The sequence below is a fragment of the Pelecanus crispus genome, chromosome 2, assembly GCF_030463565.1.
Source record: "Pelecanus crispus isolate bPelCri1 chromosome 2, bPelCri1.pri, whole genome shotgun sequence".
Lineage (NCBI taxonomy): Eukaryota > Metazoa > Chordata > Aves > Pelecaniformes > Pelecanidae > Pelecanus > Pelecanus crispus.
In genome coordinates, this window is record NC_134644.1 from 130,605,028 (window position 1) to 130,626,251 (window position 21,224).

The 21,224-nt window shown below is 34.7% G+C and overlaps 1 protein-coding gene across 2 annotated transcripts in view; it reads right to left on the reverse strand.

Annotated features, from left to right (window-relative positions):
- Nucleotides 1-2,710: 2,710 nt before the first annotated feature.
- RB1CC1 (RB1 inducible coiled-coil 1) overlaps nucleotides 2,711-21,224 on the reverse strand; it is an 81,145-nt gene continuing 62,631 nt past the window's right edge. Inside the window, exons 16-24 of one of the 2 annotated variants that reach the window (XM_075704764.1) lie at nucleotides 20,566-20,725; nucleotides 18,532-18,640; nucleotides 18,170-18,410; nucleotides 14,261-14,312; nucleotides 12,829-12,876; nucleotides 9,557-9,615; nucleotides 7,631-7,758; nucleotides 4,031-4,101; nucleotides 2,711-3,686 (exon numbers count right to left, since the gene is read on the reverse strand). In XM_075704764.1, coding sequence (XP_075560879.1) covers nucleotides 3,609-3,686; nucleotides 4,031-4,101; nucleotides 7,631-7,758; nucleotides 9,557-9,615; nucleotides 12,829-12,876; nucleotides 14,261-14,312; nucleotides 18,170-18,410; nucleotides 18,532-18,640; nucleotides 20,566-20,725 — 946 coding nt within the window. In that variant the 3' untranslated portion in view covers nucleotides 2,711-3,608. Of the gene's footprint in view, nucleotides 3,687-4,030; nucleotides 4,102-7,621; nucleotides 7,759-9,556; nucleotides 9,616-12,828; nucleotides 12,877-14,260; nucleotides 14,313-18,169; nucleotides 18,411-18,531; nucleotides 18,641-20,565; nucleotides 20,726-21,224 lie in introns of both variants that reach the window. The other variant, XM_075704763.1, reaches the window with a different exon arrangement.

Consider the following 21,224-nt stretch of genomic DNA (forward strand, 5'->3'; position numbering starts at 1 on the left):
AACTATATTTAGGGAAAAGAGTATACTTAAGTGTAAACTGGTCCTACTCATAGACCATCTTAAGATTCAAATGACCCACAGCTGAATTCTAAACAGCACAAGCTCCTGACTTGAGACCTACTGCAGAGCAGTGCAAAAAGCCACGTGCTTCCCAGAGTATTCAAATAGATATAGCCTTCCAAGAACAATGTAAAAAAAAAAAAAACAACCAAAAAACCAAACCCTTGTAAATTACCACATCCTTTTTGTGTTAAGTCTGCAGGATAACATTTGCTTTCAATCGACTTTGTTCCTTCTTGCACTTCAAAAATACAGTTGCCTTTGTCTAAAGCCAGACTTACAGAATAAACATTTATTAGCGGTAGCAGAAGAGGCTTTTTTAGTAAGTTTCCAACATGCAGCTGCACAAAAGAATTAGAGAAATCTCACATCATCAAATTTATCCTCCAACTTTCCCCCCACCCCCCCTGAATATGCTCCTCATCCGAATTATATAGCTATATACAAAGTTTTATTACGGAGCAAGATGAAACACATAGGTAGTGCATAACAAGCATAGTTCCAAGAATTAATAAGGCTGTGAAATACAAAAAATATGTAAACTACATTTCTTTCAATGACTGTTCAGAATCATTACTGAGTATCTTACGAGTTTGTTTGACAGAATTTCCATTCTGAATAAAGATTATAAAATGAAACACACGACAAATATTCCTAAAAACCAAAGCCATTGCTGGTTATTTATATTTTAAAAATATGATGTCATGTAACAGTAACAGATACATCCTGGTATTCCTTTAAGTGGCAGATATCACCAGGGAAGGACTTTTTCTTCCCTCATACTTTGCATTACAGTACTTTATTTTAATCAATTTATTTAGGTGCTTCACAAATTCACTTTCATATATTGCTCATGTATTTCTGTTATATAAACATCAGTCACACCTCTGTCTATCTTAAGCTAGAAATCAAGCCAGCTTTCATAGCATCATAAATCATCACTGCTACTGTCCCCATATAAGCTTAAATATTTATTTTTTTAATCTGGACAACAATAAACTGAGACTAGAAAGCTCATATTTTTTTACAAAGGTGAAAGAATTTCTGTGGGGTTTTTTTTTTTTTAATTCTCAGCATAGAGTTCTGCACCCACCTCACTTTTGCACCAAGGACAACCATCCCAGAGCCAGCAATGAACTTCATGGTCTGTCATCCACACAGAGTAGCAAGACACACAGGCCTTAGTGCTTAATGAGATTAGAATATCAGAAAAACGCTTCAAATTTCGTATGCTCAAAAATGAGTGCTGCTTGTAGGTGCCCAGTCCTGTAGGCCCACCATCAAATCTGCAGTTTTATCCAGCTTGGAAGAACTTGACAAATACACCCTTTCCTCCGTGGAGAAAATTCTGGGCAACCTTTTACTTATCTTTAAAGTAGACTATTCAATAATAGAAGAGCAGGGTCTTAATGTTGTAGTGCTGGATTGCACACTGCTACGCAGATCCATTGCTGCTACTCAAGGAGTAAATGTGCTCCCAGAAATGGAGCTCTGTGCCTCTTCGCTAGGCCTGGTGGCTTCTGGGAGACAATTAGTCCCTGAAGGACAAATAATATTAAAAGCAGTAGGGAGATTATCTGAGGCTGGGAAAGTTTTGTCAGTGGGTAAAAGATAGCGAGGCTTCTAAACACTCAACATATCAGAAGGAATGAATTGTGCTACACGTGCACCTTCTTAAACCACTTATGACTCAGCTGACTAAAGGAACAAGACTGCATCCAGATTGCAGACAGAACTGAATTCCCATTTAGTTGAACGTCAAAAATTCAGTGATAAAAACCATGTTGCATCATGATTTTTTTTCTTCTTTAAAACTGTTCTATAGATCTATGTTATTTACATATTTGACAATGGGCAGTACTCAACTATGGTAATATTGTTCCTGAAGAAGGAGGCACATTTTTTTGCTAAATAATTTTAAAAAGTCAATACATCAACTAGCAAATTTAACAATCAGGTAAGAAATGACATTGTTTCCCAGAGAGCAACTGTCTTAGATTTATTTCATCAAAGGTGTGATACAATTACAAGCCCATGCATTTCATAAAAACCTTAAGTTAAAATTGTTATGTAACAAAATTTTAAATAAAGCATATACAGAAGTTTCTCAGTATTCAAGTGGACTGGTTAGTCTGGAGGAATATTATTTGCAACATATGGGCAGAAGCATTGACATTTGCATGTAATCACTTCTTTATCTCTTTTGTTCCTCCACTCCACACCTTCTGAAGATAAATCACAGTTGAATAACTCTATGGATTAAGTCCTAGACATAAGCTCATAATTGAATCCAGAATTTCACTTTCCATTAGCTACACATTTATAGTACATATTCTTATACTGTAATTAAAAAAATAAAATAAATTAGACTACATTTTTAAAATGTAGCCAGTACAACTATATTGAAAATTTTCATTTATCAGTTTGATTTGCTGATAAAATTAATTTCTGTCTACTTAAGTTCTTTTTTATTGTTACAAAGTAATTCTTGTAATTCCTGAATGTTGTTGAATATTAATGCCTCTTGTAGAAAATTTAGGTATTTCTATGTAATGAAACTGCTGGAGGAATTGGAGAGAAGCTGCAACAGATTAACATGAAATAAATATTATAGATAGTATTTAAAAGGCACACAAATACTTCAAACACATACAGTTTCAAATCTTTATTGTTTTAAAATTCTACATGTCTTTTACAATTACAATAATTTGTTACTTAAATGACTCTTGTATGGTTAATGTACAATGAGTTTTTTCCTGAAACTCAACCATGAAATACAATTTCATCAATATGATTTTTCTAAATAGATTAATACAAGATTTCTGTTTTGTTGGGAAGAACAAGTGCTTCACTTTGAACAAACAGCACAGGTGTCTTCCCTTCAGAATCTGGGTGATCAATCCATCGAAAGTGCTTCTGAAGATTGCAGATCTAACTGTGACTGATTTTCAAAATCAGTCTATCAAATTACAAGGTTTTTTTTAACATTAAAGAGCATTTTCATGTAATGAAACAAGTTGCAGTAGTTATTTTTATTCATCTACTGAGGCAAACTCATGTTGAAGAAAAATTATATGATTATCTGCATGCAATGAACACTCCTCTTTAAATAGTTGATGAATTTTACACATATAAAGAATCTGTTAAAGAGTGCAAGTACTTTGATAATGATTTCACAAAAGGACGTATGCTGGTAATAATGGTAACTAACATTTAACATCTAAATACAAGCTAATGTATATTTAACAGGCAATTAACATGGCTAACAAACCATGTTTCATGTGGTTGCCCTTTGAGAAAATGAACTCATTTGGTCCACACTCCTAAAGTTATCTGGGTAAAAAAATTGGAACAGTTAGGGCCAGAGTTTTTGATTAAATTCTTGTTTCTAAAATGTGACCTGTTAAAAAGTAAAAGCAGTACATCAATGATGTATCTTGTCACATGACCTCAGTATAAAAAGATGGCCTGCTATTTGGAGCAATGAACGAGCACTGAAGGACAAGTCAAAAAAGAATGGAGACAGAATAAACTAAGATTTTGTTGTGTTATACTTTCTTGTTCCATGGTACTGCTTTCACTCTGTAGAATTTTGTACCCAAAGGAACTTTAAATCTGTTTTGTGCCTACAAAAAAAAAAATCAAATTACATTAGAAATGTGGGATTATTCCTCTGATTTTTATATTTTTAAGCAGAAACTGATTCCCACCTCTCAGCATTTACGAGACCCTTTAGAGCCTGGCAAGGTTCTGGGCAGTATGGACACAACCACCCAAGCCACTGCTCACTCTTTTTTCTAGTTCCCCGCCTCTTGCTGTTCAGACTAAAAAACAGAGCAGGAATGGCAGAACCTAGAACAATTTTCTTCTCACTGAAGCAGAGAGTACTTCTTACAATTGTTACAAACATTAAATCTGATTTTCTTCTCTATTAATTTTATCAGATGATTTTCCATTCCTATTTCCTTACCTTTTTTGCCTGGCAATATTCCTTTTCCATCACTTTTCCTAGCACCCAAGGTCTCCTAGATGCACCTGAAGCTAAAGAGACAACATATTTCTTATTTTGGACAATCAACTACAGGTAACAGGGTATTACATTCAATATGGTTAAAGATTATTTGCTAAAGTGATTGCACTAAAAGCAGAAATTCTTAAAAAAAACCACCCTTTTTAAAATACATTAACAAAAACTAACTAAGTACAGATATCAAGACAGGTCACTAGCATTTTCAAACACAAAACCTGATATTTCAGTTTAAATTTTGTTTTAAAAGTTAACATTAGAGAAGACAAAAGCAAATCAAAACTGAAATTAATTTAATGATTCAAAATTATTCTAGTCAGCCCAGCTTGACCTTTTTTTCTGATTTAAGGTGAGAATTTCTTCAAGTATTCCAAAGGATAGAAAGTCTTCTGTACTCAGCTATTATTACTGCCTTTACTGAAATATTTGATTAATTTTCTGTATTAGTGATGGAAATTAGTTACTCATAAATAGTAATGTTAAAGCCCTGCAAGTCTGCTAGTTTTGGTTGCAGTCTTTGAGAGTACCCAATACTGTTCAGAAAGGAGAAAAGTGAAAAAAAAAACCTGACAGGTCAAAAGAACAACAAAGTGGGCATAAATACACTTTCAGCTTGTGGCCTTTTCTGTAACGGTAAGGAAATGTGTATTTGCCTTGTATTCCAAGAAATTATATCCATTTTACTTGCTTTATTATTTTCTAGCTGTCACTAATCATGGCATGAAGAAAACATCAAAACTGATGGAAGGAACAGCTCAAATACGCTCTGCATAATACCAACTATCAATAGTTTTCTAAGCATGTCTTTTTAAGAGATACTGTATCTAGTGTCTAGAACATGAGCCACTCAAGAACCAGATTTTGAAATTTTAATCTTACCCTTCAGAATTGTGTTGGTTTTGGCTGGGATAGAGTTAATTTTCTTCATAGTGGCTAGTATGGGGCTATGTTTTGGATTGGCACTGAAAACAGCGTTGACAGCACAGGGATGATTTCGTTATTGCTGAGCAGTGCTTACACAGAGTCAAGGCCTTTTCTGCCTCTCACCCCACCCCACCAGCGAGCAGGCTGGGGGTGCACGAGAAGCTGGGAGGGGACACAGCCGGGACAGCTGACCCCAACTGACCGAAGGGATATTCCATGCCATATGATATTGTGCTCAGTGTATAAAGCTGGGGGAAGAAGGAAGGAAGGGGGGGACACGTTCAGAGTGATGCCGTTTGTCTTCCCAAGTAACCATTATGCATGATGTGGCCCTGCTTTCCTGGAGATGGCCGAACACCTGCCTGCTGATAGCAAGTAGGGAACAAATTCCTTGTTTTGCTTTACTTGCATGCGCGGCTTTTGCTTTACCTATTAAACTGTCTTTATCTCAACCCATGAGTTTTCTCACTTTTACCCTTCTGATTCTCTCCCCCGTCCCACCAGGGGGAACGAACGAGCAGCTGTGTGGTGCTTAGTCCTGGCTAGGGTTAAGCCACAACAAGGATTAATTTGACTGTTGATAATGGAGCAGATTCTGTTCTACTCCACATTCCTACAAATCCTACAATGAATAATTATTCATATCTGGCCTGAATGCTCTACAACTAAAGTTTTTTTGAATTTGCTTGGCTGACAGACTTCATTCGTCTAACAAAGACAGTGAGAGAGATGCAGGTTTTTTTTCCTTACATTTGCAAATTAAAACTGTATCCCAAAGATAAGGGACAACACAGAAACTACACAGTCCTCAACCAATTTCAGTGTTGTCATAACATTCTAAGTGCTCTTAATGTAGGTAGAGACAACCTACAATAGCCTAAATTCCTGACACTTAATCCTGTAGGTGTACCTATACAGGATTAACAACTTGATATGTACATGTTGGTACAAAAGGTCAGATTTAAATGCAACATTTTGGCAGCCCTTAAAACAATAATTTCTAGCACCTAGGTCCACACCAGTTTTAATCTATCACAAATAATAGTAGTGTTATGGGTTTCATTTTCCCCACTTCCCTGATGCAGAAATAGAACGTAGACATCGTTTCCTGAAGTACTGAGCTAGAGATAAATGTGTTCCTAAGGCAAATGGTAAGTCTTTCTGTTTATTTTATCTGCAGTTTTCTCAAATTTGAGACCAACTGGTTAGCAAGTGGTAAGGAATGGAACAAGCTAAGTCCATTTGAAAACAGACAGTTCAGTAAATTGTGTACTCAGAGTAACATACAAACTGACATGCCTTTTACCTTATATATGTAAACCAATAGTAAGAAAGTAAATCATATATCACATAGTTATATATGCACTACTAATGCCATTGCTCAGAATGTATTACGTCTGTAAGATAGGAGTTCTTCCCGTGTGTTTCACAGAACACATATGGGACAGATTCTTCAGCAGTCTCAGAATGCAGTTAGAGCTTCGTGGTCTTCTGAAGACTACACAATTATTTCAGAGCTATCATCTTTCATCATAACTGAAATCTACAATGAGTCTGCTCATTGAGAATAAGTTGACAGTTTCTGACATGCAATAACATACAGAAACTTCTACTGATAAATTAGAATACAAAATGTTCTTAGACATATCTGCAAAGTTGGGAGCACAGGTGGATTTGCAAAAACATACCAGGTGTGATAGTTTAAAGACGTTTACATGAATCTAACATAGCACATTGTTTAGTGCAAAGCATCATTATTTTTCCTCATATAAAAAAGATTAATACTTCAATTTAACTAAATTTACATAGCTGCCAGAAATAGCCAATGAATAACATGAAGTTTAAGGGAGGAAAAAACTAAACGTGCATCAACCTGAACATAAGCAAAACATACAGAAACTGTTCTCTGAACTAGAAATTTCTGTTCAGTTGGGTTTTTTTTTTCAGAAACGTTATCAGCAAAAACATTGCTTGCAAATCCCCATCTACTGTGGTTTCAGACATGTATTTGGGTTCATAAATTCCAGTCACTTTGAGATGATGAGCTACAGAGAGAACAAATTTTATCCAAAGACAATCTTCAAAGGACATCATAAAATCAGGTGTTAAGAACAGAGTATGCAGTTTTGGCAGAAATGTTACCTTGAGTTTTGTATTTATTTTCCTCATCAAAAAAAGACATTGAACACATAAATCCACATAAAAATAGGCCTGAGACCTACACAACTATACATTATCATTCATGTTACTGAATAGCTAAGTAGCCTGATGGGAATGTTTTCCCCACAGACGTGTTAACATGCTCTGTGTGTGTATAAAATTGGCATTTTCTCTCTCTTTTTAACAGCTTACTTTTGAAGACGCAGATATTTTTCCTTATTTTTCCAAGATATTAAAACTGTATCAATTTTTTATTTAAAATGTTCTACCTTGAAAAATGTTTAGCATCAAAACAAATAGCAAAAGCTACAAAGATAGATGACAGCTACCTATATTACATGCTTCTCATACTTATCACACATGTATTTATAAAATCACTTAGTAAGGGTTAGAAAGCTAAGAGTGTTATTTGTAGCAGGAAATGATAATTGGAAGTAATCTGACACTTACCACACTCACCTGGTTTGAGATCCAGTGCAGCTAGTGATTCTGAGTGCAAAAAATACAAGGTTGGACTAACAGTAAACAATACATAGTTGTCATGCCTTTCGTCCAAGATAATGAGAACCAAATCGCCAACCTGAAAACTAGGGAGAAAAAAAAATCAAGGAACATAACTAAAAAAAAGCACAGAAGCTTAAAACTGCATTAATTACACTACAATTTTTTCACAAGTATTGTACAGACTGAGACTTAGTTGAACAGCAGCACGGACATTTCTACTTGTTATGCCAACTCATACACATTTTATATTTTCTGAAGCCAACAAAACACTCTACCTTTCAGAAAGTGTTTTTGAAATGGTTTCCTACATCCATCAGCTCAAATTATTTTTTTCAAAAGAACTGACAGTTTTCCTTTAAAATATAAACAGAAGTACCTAGCAAAATACTAACATTTCAATTTTGTATTATTTTTATTCACCAATAATTATAGCAATGATCACTGTACCAGTCTTTACAAACACTCTTCTGATGTTTTAAACTGAAGTCAATTTGAACACAGAAAAATACAGCAAAACATTTACGTAACTATGCAATCTTAAAATTTTAAGCGCACAGGACAAAGAAGGGAAGAAGTGTTCATCTTTGATGAAAGGGTTAACAGCAAAAGAAACAACATGGTGACTTTACACAAAAAGTTTCAAAAATCTGTTTCTTCCTGACACCAGGATAACAAAAGAAGCCACCAAGTCCTCATGCCAAGTGTCAGTAACAGAATTCAGAGAACTTTTTCTGTCTCCAATTTCTGTTTTACAGTGCAAACATGTTGGAAGCAAGTTATTCACCCATTAATGAAATGAAGTCTAAAATAGCTGCAAATTAAGCATTAGACCATGAAAGGGCTCTAAGAACAAATATGACTACTGTTCTGGGGATGGGGGAGAGGTGGCAAAGAAAGAAGAAAACTCCTCTCCATAAAACGACATCAGAGAGACACAGTCAGAGATAAACAGGAGAATCTAGAGGGAAATTTAGCTCATTTCCTTTAAAGTTCACTTTCAGATTAAATAAACAATACTCCAGGCTTTTCTGCCTGGACTTACTATGGTGACAGACTACACTGATTTAGATAAAGACATCTCTACTGGACAGATGAATTCTTCTTTCACAACATTTTTCTCACCAAAGACTATCAAGAGAATTGTCAGAGTATTCAGATGCTCACAGGAAAAGCTGATTCTGCACATACTGACCTTGTTACAATAAAAACGCAATTTGGTGTAATTCAGAAAGCATTAGAGGAATCATCTGTGTTAGTTTTCTTTCCAAAAAGATTTTTAATATTACTCAATTAACATCAGACTGATAAATGACTTAAGAATTTGTCTGTAGCTTTCATATTTTGCAAGAATTAATACTTCTTTTTCCAGTAACAATTCTACATGCAGCTTCTAACAGATTGATAATATCTAAGAAAATATTTAATTTCTTTTCATTCTTTCAAGGTAAGCCAAAAATTTTGAAGACTTCTGGAAGGTAAAACTTCTCTTGAAATACAATGCAGCACTGCAGATATTCAAGGTGAACAGGATTTCTTCTTCTTTTTCTTAGCATAATTTCAAGAAGGTTACACAGAAACAAAAAGTAATCTAAAAGAAAACTCTGGGAGGATTCTAGAAATCCCATGAGGTATTATCCTTATGAACTGTGTAAAGACAGACATGGAATTCAAGAAAGCCACCAACATACAGAATTCAGAAAGGCTTTTTTTTTGTTTAAAAAATTTGATTTATGCCTAGCTGGGATGGTTCAATAACTATAGAGATGACCTATATATCTTTTCACCACAGAGCAAGAACAGAAGAATTGTGACATTCTTTAAGTACATACTTATTACTGAAGGCATATCCATCTGTTTATATGATAATTAATGGGTACTTACTCTCTAATTGCTATTTTTTCAGAATGTCTTGAGGATACTGATGACATGCTCTGGGACATCTATAAAAAAAGAGAAAAGCTATAAAATATTGGCAAGTTATGATGAAATGTACATTGCAGGTAACAATATCATTAAGATAAATCATTTATTATCAATTTCAAACAGTGTCAATTCTTGCCGATCTTATATTCACTCAAGAAAACAGCATACCTTTCTGTCATCCTGCTCTACGGCAGGTTTGGCTGGTTTTTATTTGTTTGTGGTTTTGAGGTTTGTTTGTTTTGTTTTCAAATAGCTACCTTTGATTATGAAATTTCTTATACAACTGACTTCTCCTTCATTATTTAAAACTGAGAAGTGCTTTCTAGACCAGTGCTAGTGAAGATTTGTTCTGAGCATACCCAAGACCTATGATACAGCTGTGCACCTTAACACAGAAGCCACTGCCATTCTAAAAAAGGCTGATGGTAAAACACCGGAGGTTAAACATGTTTATTACAATTAAACTCTAGATGTTGAACTTGATATGGTGTCTCAGTTTTACTAAGGACTGTCACATAATCTAAAGTTTACTGTAATAGACAGAGCAGCACTCCCTGGAATAAAACTGAAGTAAAATTTACTAAGACCAAACAAAGGCTCAACTATATAAGGTTTTGGACATAATTCATATCTCCTATATGCATGACATTTGCCTTTAAATCCGTTTAAATTAATTAATACTGGCACATGAAACAACTTCAATAGGATAAACGATCTAACAATGAATAAGTCTACATACACTTTCTACAGTAACTGTGATAAGAAAGGAAAATGGGTAACACTACTTTGTATCTACAAAGGGGTACACAGCCCACATACAGGCAAGATAGAGAAGCTGATCTGACGTAAATGTATACATTTCATTACCCTTTGGTAATTTCCTTACAGAAGACAATTCATAACTGCCCCGCAGAAACTCTGATTAAAGGTCTTGCAGTTTATCCATAGGTTCCTACTTCCTGGACCATTTATACATGCTATTCAAATCTAGATTACTCATACCCAAAGTTTAGCACATGATTTTTCAGCTGTAACTCAAATATTGTTACATATAGCATATTTCCTATTGTCAGTCTTCCCCCCCACTTCCCTGGAAACAGTATCAGCCTGTCTTAATATGAGCTTGAAGCCTATTCACAGCTCATTTTCTTCATTTCTTCAAAGAATGAGTCCAAATTGAATACAGTACAATACAAAAATCTCTCAACTTCTGATAACACTTTCAGCAGTTTTCTTTATGAAGTCCAATTTCAGGTCAATTTTTTTTTTTTTGTTAGATACTACATTTCCTTGACTTATTCACATTGTACTTTTCTTCCTTGCAAAAGTTGCAACTAACATGGAAGTTGCCAAATGCATATAATTTGCTTTGATTGCTCACTGAAGTTTGACAGTTCTCTTCAGATGTTAAGACCAAAGGTTTTCCTAGTGGTTTTTAAAACTGGAATAAGTGTTAAATTAAAACGCAAACTAGCTTGATATCTATATTTTTCATTAACTTCTAACTTTTAGAAAAATAGAACAAATTAGAAGGTTAAGAATATTTCCATTAAAACTTAGTAAAGAATATTCTATGACTAGTGTTCTAATAGCCAGAAAAAAGGGTCCCTTTCTCAATAATCTATATAAAATAAAAAAAACCTGTAATAACATTCCTCATATTAAAAGGAGCTCCTTTGTATCTTTTATTGCTTGAAGAGGTAACCAAGAAGTTTTGCTGCAAAAGTCAGTGACTTGAAAAGATTTTCTTTTACTGTGCAAAACCTCTTCTATGTTCTTTATCTGAGGTAGCTGGATAGAAAAAAATAATGGTATTTAAGTGTTGATGTGTATTTCTGTTCTAGAAGTGTATTGGGAAGGTGGGGGAGAAAAGATGATGAAGAGACAAGAAATAAGAATAGTTTACTTTATCTGTGAAATGACCAATTTACATGTAAGAAATTGAAAAGATAGTATGTTATTATGCCCATTCAAAAACCTATTTTGAATTGCTTCAGACACCAATGAGCTGCTAGTTTCTCTTACGTGGCTTGATATTAATCATAACAACAAAAAAGAATTTTGTATTTGTCTTGTGTAACACCAGGTTTTCTTCAATTTCATTTTACTCTGAGACTACAAGAAATCAAGAGTTTAATTCAGGAAATCCACAGAGAAGTTTGGAAGACTGTCCAGGGTGTTTGAGTTTTATTGTAAAAACTATATTGAAACACCTTTGTGCACTTCACTGGCATTCTGAATTAAAAAAAAAAGAATCCTCTTTTATAAAACATGCCTTTAGATGTTTTGCAATCTTTTCTTATGCCCTGCACTAGCAGGGTTATTATGGACAGCTGTTAATGTGGAATGAAAAGTGTTTGAAAAAAAATAGCAATTTCATACCTGAATATGTAGCCAGAGTAAATTATATAGTAAATTTCAATCCTATCTCAGACCGAAAAATAGCAGCTCCTACTGGAAAAACTCAAACACTTGTGCTATGAAATGTAACTTGCAACTACACAGATATCAGTTCCCACCAAACTCCTAGATGTCACCTGTCACTTAAAGAAAGTGAGATCTCCATGGCCAGTCCAACCAATAAACTCCCAAAGGACATGTCTATTTCCCATACACACAGGAAGACTTAAGGTGGAGACCTGCTAGCAAGGATAAACTGCGGATAAATAAAAAAGGAGAAGGATTCATAGCACAGGAATCAAGGGAACTCTGTCACTATATTCTTCTTTCTTCCGTAGGCATTGACTATTATTTGAGTGTTTAAGACAATGGCTGTTTTTATTTCCAGCTGCTAGGCAGAATTAAAGTTTCACACCTTATAAAAATGACAGGTGCAGTTTTCCAAAAACAATCTCCAAGTTATTGCTAACACTCCTAATTATGCATAATGTGCAGGCATATTTACATTCTTGTAAACTGGCCTTCAATCTACTGTTGTTGAAAAACTGAGCCACAGCACCACTAAAATTAACTCCCCCTACCCCAAGCCTGGATGGCCTGCATTCTTTAGGAAGAAGTCTCTTTCTCCCCAGTCCTGTGAATCTTTTCCATGAGAAGACTGCTAAATTGAGGTACCTCTGCAAGGTTATCAGGTTACCTATTTGCCACTTGCCTTACCACTTAAAACATTTTTGAAGTTAATAAAATATATTTTTAGATTTTAACAAACTTAACATTTGTAAGCGTTTCTTATTTTCTCATGAGACTTAAAACTTGCATTGCACACTTACCAATCTTTGATTTAATCTCTTATTTTCCTCCTCTTTCAACTGCAAAGTCTGAAAGAAAAATCTTATCTGATTAACTAATACACCTTATACAGTATAAACATTTTTAAAAAGTTTTTATATGACCAGCCAGACTTATACAATATACATATTTACTACAGCTTTCAGTTTTAACACAGTATCAAAACATCTTTTGAACAGACATGTAAACAAATTTGCAGTCTAGCAATTACCACAGTGCTACAAAAACCACTGCTAAGCTGTGCTTATCTCCATACTCATCCTTCTGCTTAACTTAGAAAAACATTTCACTGACAAAACAGAAAGAGAAAGTAATACATTACTATCTTATAGCTTCTACCTGTGACAAATCCTTTGTAAGCAGATGACAGAATAAAGCATGTAAAGTGCTCCTAGTCAGAGACATCCAGCCACTTGCATCATACAGTGCCACAATCCATTAACAGAAAACATTCACGTTCTCTAACTGATCACAGATTTTAGTCTGTGATCCTAGAAAGCTGAAAGCTAAAGAATCTTTTTTTTTTTTTTTTTTAATAAGCTCAACTTTGAAGAGGCAAGAAAAGACAACTGGAATGGAGTCAGATATGACTGGATAGTTAAAAATTACTAGAATCGGAAAGATTCCAGTGTAACTACTAAGGGTTAATCTAGCCTTTTACCAAGAATAACAACTTTTATTTAATCAAATGCTTATTTAATCCATTACTCAGTGCACATTGAAAGCTATGTTCAAAATAAAAATTGTAACAGAAGTGAAAATTTTATCAAGGTTACGTATTTGGGAGAAGCAGGTGGGGTGAGGTATAAACTTACAATTCTAGCCTGTAGGAGCCTGACAGTAACTTCAGAACATTGCAATTTTAAGCACATTCATAACATGTTATTTCACTTTTTACGGAAGCAATACTGTCAAGATTATAATGCATCCCAGGAAGAATTAAAATGATCTAAATAGTAGCAGCCTAAGAGGAGAAATTACCCATTTCCAAGAGAAACAGATAGATCAATCTTAATTCCTGTCCAGCTGCTCTGGATGCCTTAATTTGAAAAAGTAATCAAAATTTTCTTTTTTTGCTACAAAAATTCCCTACATCAACGACCCACCACTCCTAAGAAGAAATGTTACACCTGACTCACTCCTACTGAAGCCTACATAAACAGAATAAAGTATAAACAAACTTTAAGCTAGGCCAAGTGTAAGTATAGTGTATTAATACTTATTTTGAATTACTTCAATGAATTATACTGATCCAAAATGAGTACAATGAAAAACCACTCCCTGGAATGATATTTATAAGCCTTGCAGATACTACGTTGCATCAGAGTATATAACTGACCACCGCACAACTTCACACATAAGTATTTATAAGTACTTAGTTGTAATGCTTAACCTCACAAACAGTCTACTCACTCTTTCTAACAGCATTATCCTCTGTTTTTCTTCAGACATATGGACATTTTCACTAAAAAAGAAAGAAGAAAATGCATAGGTTAAAACTGAAAATTTTGGTCATGATCAAAAATTATCTTTATCTACCCCTCCCATTGTCACTCAGTGATGAATGCCATGTGCTAGCACAGAGGGAACAGCACAGAAAAATACCTTAAGAATCAGCATCTACATTTCTGGCAGAAGGTTTTGGGGGATTTTTTTTTTTCTTCATTTTTTTCTTTCTTTTTTCCTCTCTTTCCTTTTTTTTTTTTTCTGCTTTAAAACCAAGGAGCTGCTTTGTTGCAACAAGCCAGTAAGTTTTCAGTCACTGATTAGTTTATAAATTTACATGGGACCATTTCTGCATATTTTGCATTATTTTCAAAACATTAGGATGAAAGATACAGCTCCAAATACCTTGGCAGTTAACCTTGATACTGTGGTTCAGGTCTACAATGTCATATTTTCCTAATCTTTACAATTTAAAGGCTCTGTGGCCTGGGACTCTGTGGTAGAGAGACACTAATGTGAGCTTGCTAATTGTCTCCATTTATCTGTGAGAAACTGAGCACTGGGGCATGATAAGATAATGCTAACACCCTAAGAAGAAATTTCCTAAGAACACAGAGAGTAATTCCTAATACAATTAAAATATATTTTTAAAGGTAGGTTAATAGGGAAGAAACAATATATTTTGTAGTCCAAATTGATTTGGTTGGGAAAAGAAAATGGACAAGTTTTTGGATATAGAGTCCATTCCTCCAGTCTGACAAAACATGCTATAAATCCAAGCAAAATGCCAAGTAGAACTAACAGAATACAATTAAGCCATGCTAATCACTACTTCGTTTCAGTTAAAAGGCTGTTTAGCTCTTATATAATAGGAAGAAGTCAACAGAAGCCTGTAAGAATTTCTGCCTCTATTACCTGACTTTTAGTACATTGAGCCAAAATTTTGTGCTCCCAGGCTTATCCAGGGTTTTTTTTTCTTTTAAAAAAAAAAAACTGCCTTGAAAATTCAGGGCTAGAATGATTACTGTAAGAAATAGTTCTCCTTCTAAAGACACGGTATTTCAGTGTTTTAATGATTATCAGTACAAGTTTAGTTTGATAAGCAACAACTGTTTTCATCCTTACTTCCACAAAGTTATTTAGTGCACTGGGTATATTGTTCTAGGTTAGGCAGCATCAGTTGTGATGGGCATGGATTAAATTAAATGTAAGTACATCTAATAACCCTGCTTTTGCTTCTCTGGCAAAACCTCATTCCACCTGTGTGTTTCCCAGTCACATTCATTACTTCTGTGAGAGGCAAGCAGAAGTCTAGGGTTGTTCAAACAGCTAGTGGCACAAAAGTGAGAAAATGCATAGGTTGCAATTGCTTAATGATCTTGCATGAAGATTCTAGGTAAAGGGGTAGCAACCGGGAGCTTACAGTCAGTTACTCTGCTTTCCTTTCAACAACAGTAAAAATCTGCAAGCTGTATCAAGTGGGTGATTCAAAGATGCGGTCAATTTCTTCAGTTAAGTGTTCTTAATGAGCAAAAAGAAACCTTTAATCATATTAGGGGAATAATGAAATTAATCTGGGATTCTAAGCTTTTTCTCCCATGCAAATGAATACAACAAACATAACACTGTACAGTTCTGAAGCAAATATCAGACATGTTTCGAGAAGCCTCAGAAATAAGAGCATATGAACTTTTGTTTTGTTTTAAATAAGATCACAAGATCTGTCTTCCCAAAACATCTCATTGCACTGAGGTAACTAGAACAAAGCAGGCTTCTTGTTTGTTCAGGGGAACATGACACAGCCTGTGATATTTATCAACTTCACAAATGAGAAATTCTATGGGAGGATTAGGAGAAGAGAGGAAATCTGACAATGCAATCATAACTGAGGTATTAAAAGTCTATTAAAAAACTACTGTAGGTGTAAAAGCATAAAAGAAAACATTCCATGTGACTGCTAATACTTGGAAGTGCCTTCCAGTTCAAATCCAAATTTCCTTAGATGCCTTAGACATGGTAGAAAAGGATCTTAAAATGAGTATTCCTAGTACAAGAGAATTAAAGAAATGTAATCTTCTGCCACGAGGACGTAGAAAGTGTTAGCATGAAGAACAATTCTTCTTTTTATTAGTAAAAAATACTAAATGTTGACTATTTCGGTTTTCTTAGGCTGCTATAAACATACTCATACTGTAGACTTCTTAAGTTTTTCTAGTTTTCCCCATTTTCTATATGGAATAAAACACCCAAACAAACCAACAGCTGGAATGCCTCGGACAAAACTTCTTCACCCTTTTTTTCTGAATTCTTTCTCAGTAGTCTACTCTGAATGGATTCTGCACTAAGCATAATAATAGTTGTGTATCTTCTAGTAATGAGTCCTATTTTAATGCACACCTAACATGTGCTATGCATTTTGTCTTATTCTAGTCAGAAAGTACATGTAATACAATGTGCTCATTTTAGTATAGAAATTTTAGGCCTAAGATTCTGCATTTGTTGAGAGAAATTTACAAAAATTGTTAAGAAAATTTAAAAAAATAGCATTTTTGCATGCATCATCATAACCCCTTCTCTTGGAGCATCAGACAGTCTTTACTATTCAAAAACCTTTACAAAATTACTTAAAGTACAGTTAAAGTAAGAATCAAGGCTCTGAACTTGATGTGCATTGTCATGGAAGTCAGTATTGAATAAACAGAAAATACATCTGCAGTAGGCTAGACTCCTGACAACAACCAACAGGACAACTTTGTACCAGTCAGAATTATTTAAGTTCAGAAGACTTCATAGTCATGTACTGAGACCAGATCACAGTCTCCTAGCTTTACATGTAGACTCTTCACTTACTAGGCAAGGTGTTGTATGCCAATAACAAAGTGTACTGCTATTGTAGGGCACCCAAAATAGAGAATATAGTGAAGTCAATGACTGCAAAAAACTCCCTAAGTTCCCCCTGATCTCTATAATCACCTCACTATTTCAAGCACAGGTTCAGACACCTACCTACAAACTAGCACCTGCCTAATTAAACCTCCATACAAAAAGGGTGATAAACAGTTAAATGTGTGTGATATTAACATAACATTATTTGAATCTGTTGTAAATCCAGATTATCAACCAGATCCAAACACAAAAGAACCAACCTTTAGTGACAAGTTTAGTTTGAAGCACGTAAGTTACTTGCCCTAGCTGTTTTCCTCAAGTAAGGGTTTAAATCATTGCAAAGTTTTTTCCCAGTCCCATCACTGCCTTCTAGTAAGTCAGCAGTACACAGCTGACAGTACTGATGATTCAGAGGTTATACAAAGGGATGCTGAATACCTCTCCTTCTCTCCAATAATACAAAAAACATCAAGCCATCAAGGCCACTTAGTCAGCCTCAGTCCCATTACTTGTTTTGAATCCTGAGGTTTCAGCCTAATTTCTACCAAGCATGCCTATCGCCCCTTGCCCTTTATCAAGGAATGTCATTACACTATCTTACAGCAGACATGTACATGAACAATCAAAGTTTTTTTGTTTGTTTTTAAATGAGAGCCAGCCACTGTTCAAAAGATATGTCAATAACATGCAGCCACCCAGCTCATTCTAGGCCATTTGACATTTCATACACTTAGGTCTATTTTTAAATCTCATAATTGTGGGGCCAAGTTTCACCTTTAAGTTGCATACTTCCAAGTCATCAAACCCACACATTTCTGATGATTGTGACACCACAACTGTATGCATACATTTAAAAGAACATTTTCAGCAAGAACATCAAAGGCAGAAGGAGTGTTAAACATGCTCATTTGTGCTTCACAACACCCAACAGCACACATTTAAAGAACGAGAGCATGCTTTGTGTATTTTACTACAATACCCCATACTTACTGCACAGCCATCATACTGGTTTCCATCATGGAGTCCATTCTCCCTTCAGCTGCAATGTCAGAAACCAATCTGTCTGTGTCAGTAAGAACATCAGCTGCGCAGGCTCCACCAGCTTCTGAAGCTGCCACTGAGTAGGCTGACGGAGAAAAATTACTAATTCTCAGTTTATTAACTTCTTCTTCAAGCTTTTTCTTCTCTTCAAGTAAGCGAGCTCGATCTTCAGAAAGTGTTTCAATCAAATCTGTGACACAAGTAAATAAAAATCTTTTAGTAACAGCAGCACTAAGGATCAAAACCAATCTGTAGCAAACGGAATTGTCCTATTAGAAAAGATTAGAATACTTTTTCAGAATTTTGCTTACCTTTATCTTTTTCTTGCTGTTGTGTAAGCATTTTTAATTTATCACTAAGATCATTAATTATGTTTTCTTTTTTCATTTTCTCCCTTGCCAGAACAGTGTTAAAGTTGGTCTGAAAACAGAAAGAAGTATTACCGAAATAAGAAATGTGCATAATGCTTTGTAATCCAGTTAGTGTCCAACAGTTGCATGTTTTATACTAAAACCAGTTACTTTAAGGATTACAATGGTTAAGACAAAGCTGCACTGCATCAAGATATGTCACATGTAATAAAAAAGAAAAATATCATTATTAATAAACTAGAATAATATACTAGAATCTGAATTAAAAATACATTTCAAGTCATGCATTAATTAGTTAACAATTAATGCAGAAGTCATACAGGAATCCTGGCTAATAGCTTGAATAACTGAACATAAGAGGCTAGCATATCCTTCCCTATCAGCCTGACAAATCTGCTTCTTCAATCCTTCCACCAGCCATTATGCCCTCACCCCTTCTACTCTTAAGGTTTGCTGACGAGACAGACAAGAACTACCAACAACTATCTATTAAAAGGATATTTTAAATTACAATTTCACTTTTTTGGTGAATTTTAAGATTGTCTTGACCTATGCCTATCAACTCTCAGTCTTAAAATGCAAGCTATTTGGCAAGCTACACACCTTACATAGTGCACACTGGCCTTTAGTATATGTCCGCATAGCAAAACTATCACACACCACAAGCATAAGTAAAACCTCTAAGATAACTTTACTGAGGAAAAAAAAATTACTTAAGGGTGAGGTGAAATACCCAGAATATTCAGTGATCAGCAGAGACAGTCCAGCACTTTCAACAGTGACTGATACACCATTTTTATGTTGTTGGGTTTTTTACTTGGTTAATCTTTGGGGGTTTGGGTTTTTTTTTTTGTTTTGTTTGGTTTTTTTGTTTGTTTAAAGAAAAAGTTCCATCTTCCCTGGAATTTGTTGTTAACGCCTCAGAACCTTCCCTTCCACGCTCTGCTGCACAAATGAATATTATCAAATAATGAGGAAAATGGCATATTAAGGCATACTCTGATGGAAAACCAAATCTTATGATTACCAATGTAATGTACAAAATATTCCTATCAGATTTACTATGTAAGGCTTAGTTCAGTATTACTGTTTGCAGTCCAAAAATTTAAAAAAATATTCTTTCCTTTGCAACTGTCTGCAATTTTCTGCTCTCTGCACCAAGTGATTCATAGCATTCATTCACCAAGCTGGCTGATCACTACATTGTCTCTTTGTCCTTATTTGATCCTACCATAGCTAAAGTAAGTAGAGGTGCCTAAAACAGAAAATCCTTTCTTAGTGTTTAAATGCAACAAAGCTGTAGATAATAGCTGTTACTAACAGAGATTTAATTTAAGAACTGAAGACTCATGTACAAAATCTGAGAAATACAAGATGTTAGGAAAGGAAAAAAATGTGTGGATACAGATATAATTATTAATCCAGTGCGATATGATTTTGTATCAAGGTGTGGAGTACATAGTGTTTCTAAGTTTATTAAGCAGAAGATAACATTCGCTTTGAACCTCAAACACCACCGGCCCAAGCTAATAAAGTTTAAAAGCCAGTAAGTGGCATTCCAAATCAATTACTATTTCAAATAATTAATTTTGTGTTGTCCACAGATTTTGTGCTGTTAACTTAAACTATACTTAACCAGTATCTTTCTGGAGTTCAACAGATTAATGGATAAAAATTTACAGCACTAGCTTAACAACTTAAGCAAAATAAGTCACAAAATAACAAAAATTGAATCTGGATTTTTTTGTGTTTTGTTTTTTTCTTTTTTTTTTAAATGCTTCAGGTTTGGATTCCATTAACACATCATATCCTGGCTCCAGGTAGCAGTGCAAATTTATAATGCTTAAGTGTTACACAGAAAAAAAACCAAAAAAACAAAAAAACAAAACAAACACACAACTCCATAACTTCAAAATGGCAAAAGAACACATAATTGTCATGGGAACAAAAGTAATAAAAAAGAATCAGCTTTACCTGCTGTTCTGCAGTGAGTGATGTTCTGATGTTCTGCATTTCTTCATTCTTTCTTTTCTCTTGTTCTTCAAGTTGCTCTAAGAACTTCATTTTTTCTTCCTGAAGCTTCTCTTGAAGTTCAGCAACCAAGCTTGATTCAGCAGATGATTCAGTGGGAGGACTTAAAAGAAAATGTTTAGGCTTTAAATTTGCAGCATATACAGAGTCCCAGAATACATGAAATAAGCAAACACACGAAAGTCAAAAGTTCCTTTTTGAGACATTTTTCTGAAATGTTTAATAAATACTGCATTCCAATTAAGTCATTAAAAAGTAGAATTGAAGATTAGTAATCATGACCATCTCACCAAATTCTCACTCTTGGGCACTCTGTTTTTTAGTGTACTACACTGGCTCTAATTTTGAAATTTTGTTGAGAGGAGAAATTTTGTTTTCATTTTTCTAACGTAACAGGTGTGGAAAGTGGTAAAAAGAGGAACAGTGACACATCAACTCCCTGAAGATTCTTAGCTTGTCAAAACGCAAAGCCTCCGGAACTCTCACACAATTAAAGCAATTCAGCAATAAATCTGATGCTAAGGAATCCAGATACGAAACTCAAAACTCTGGGTTACAGAATCTGGAGAACAGTACTAATGACCATGAAGAAAGGAAAGCCT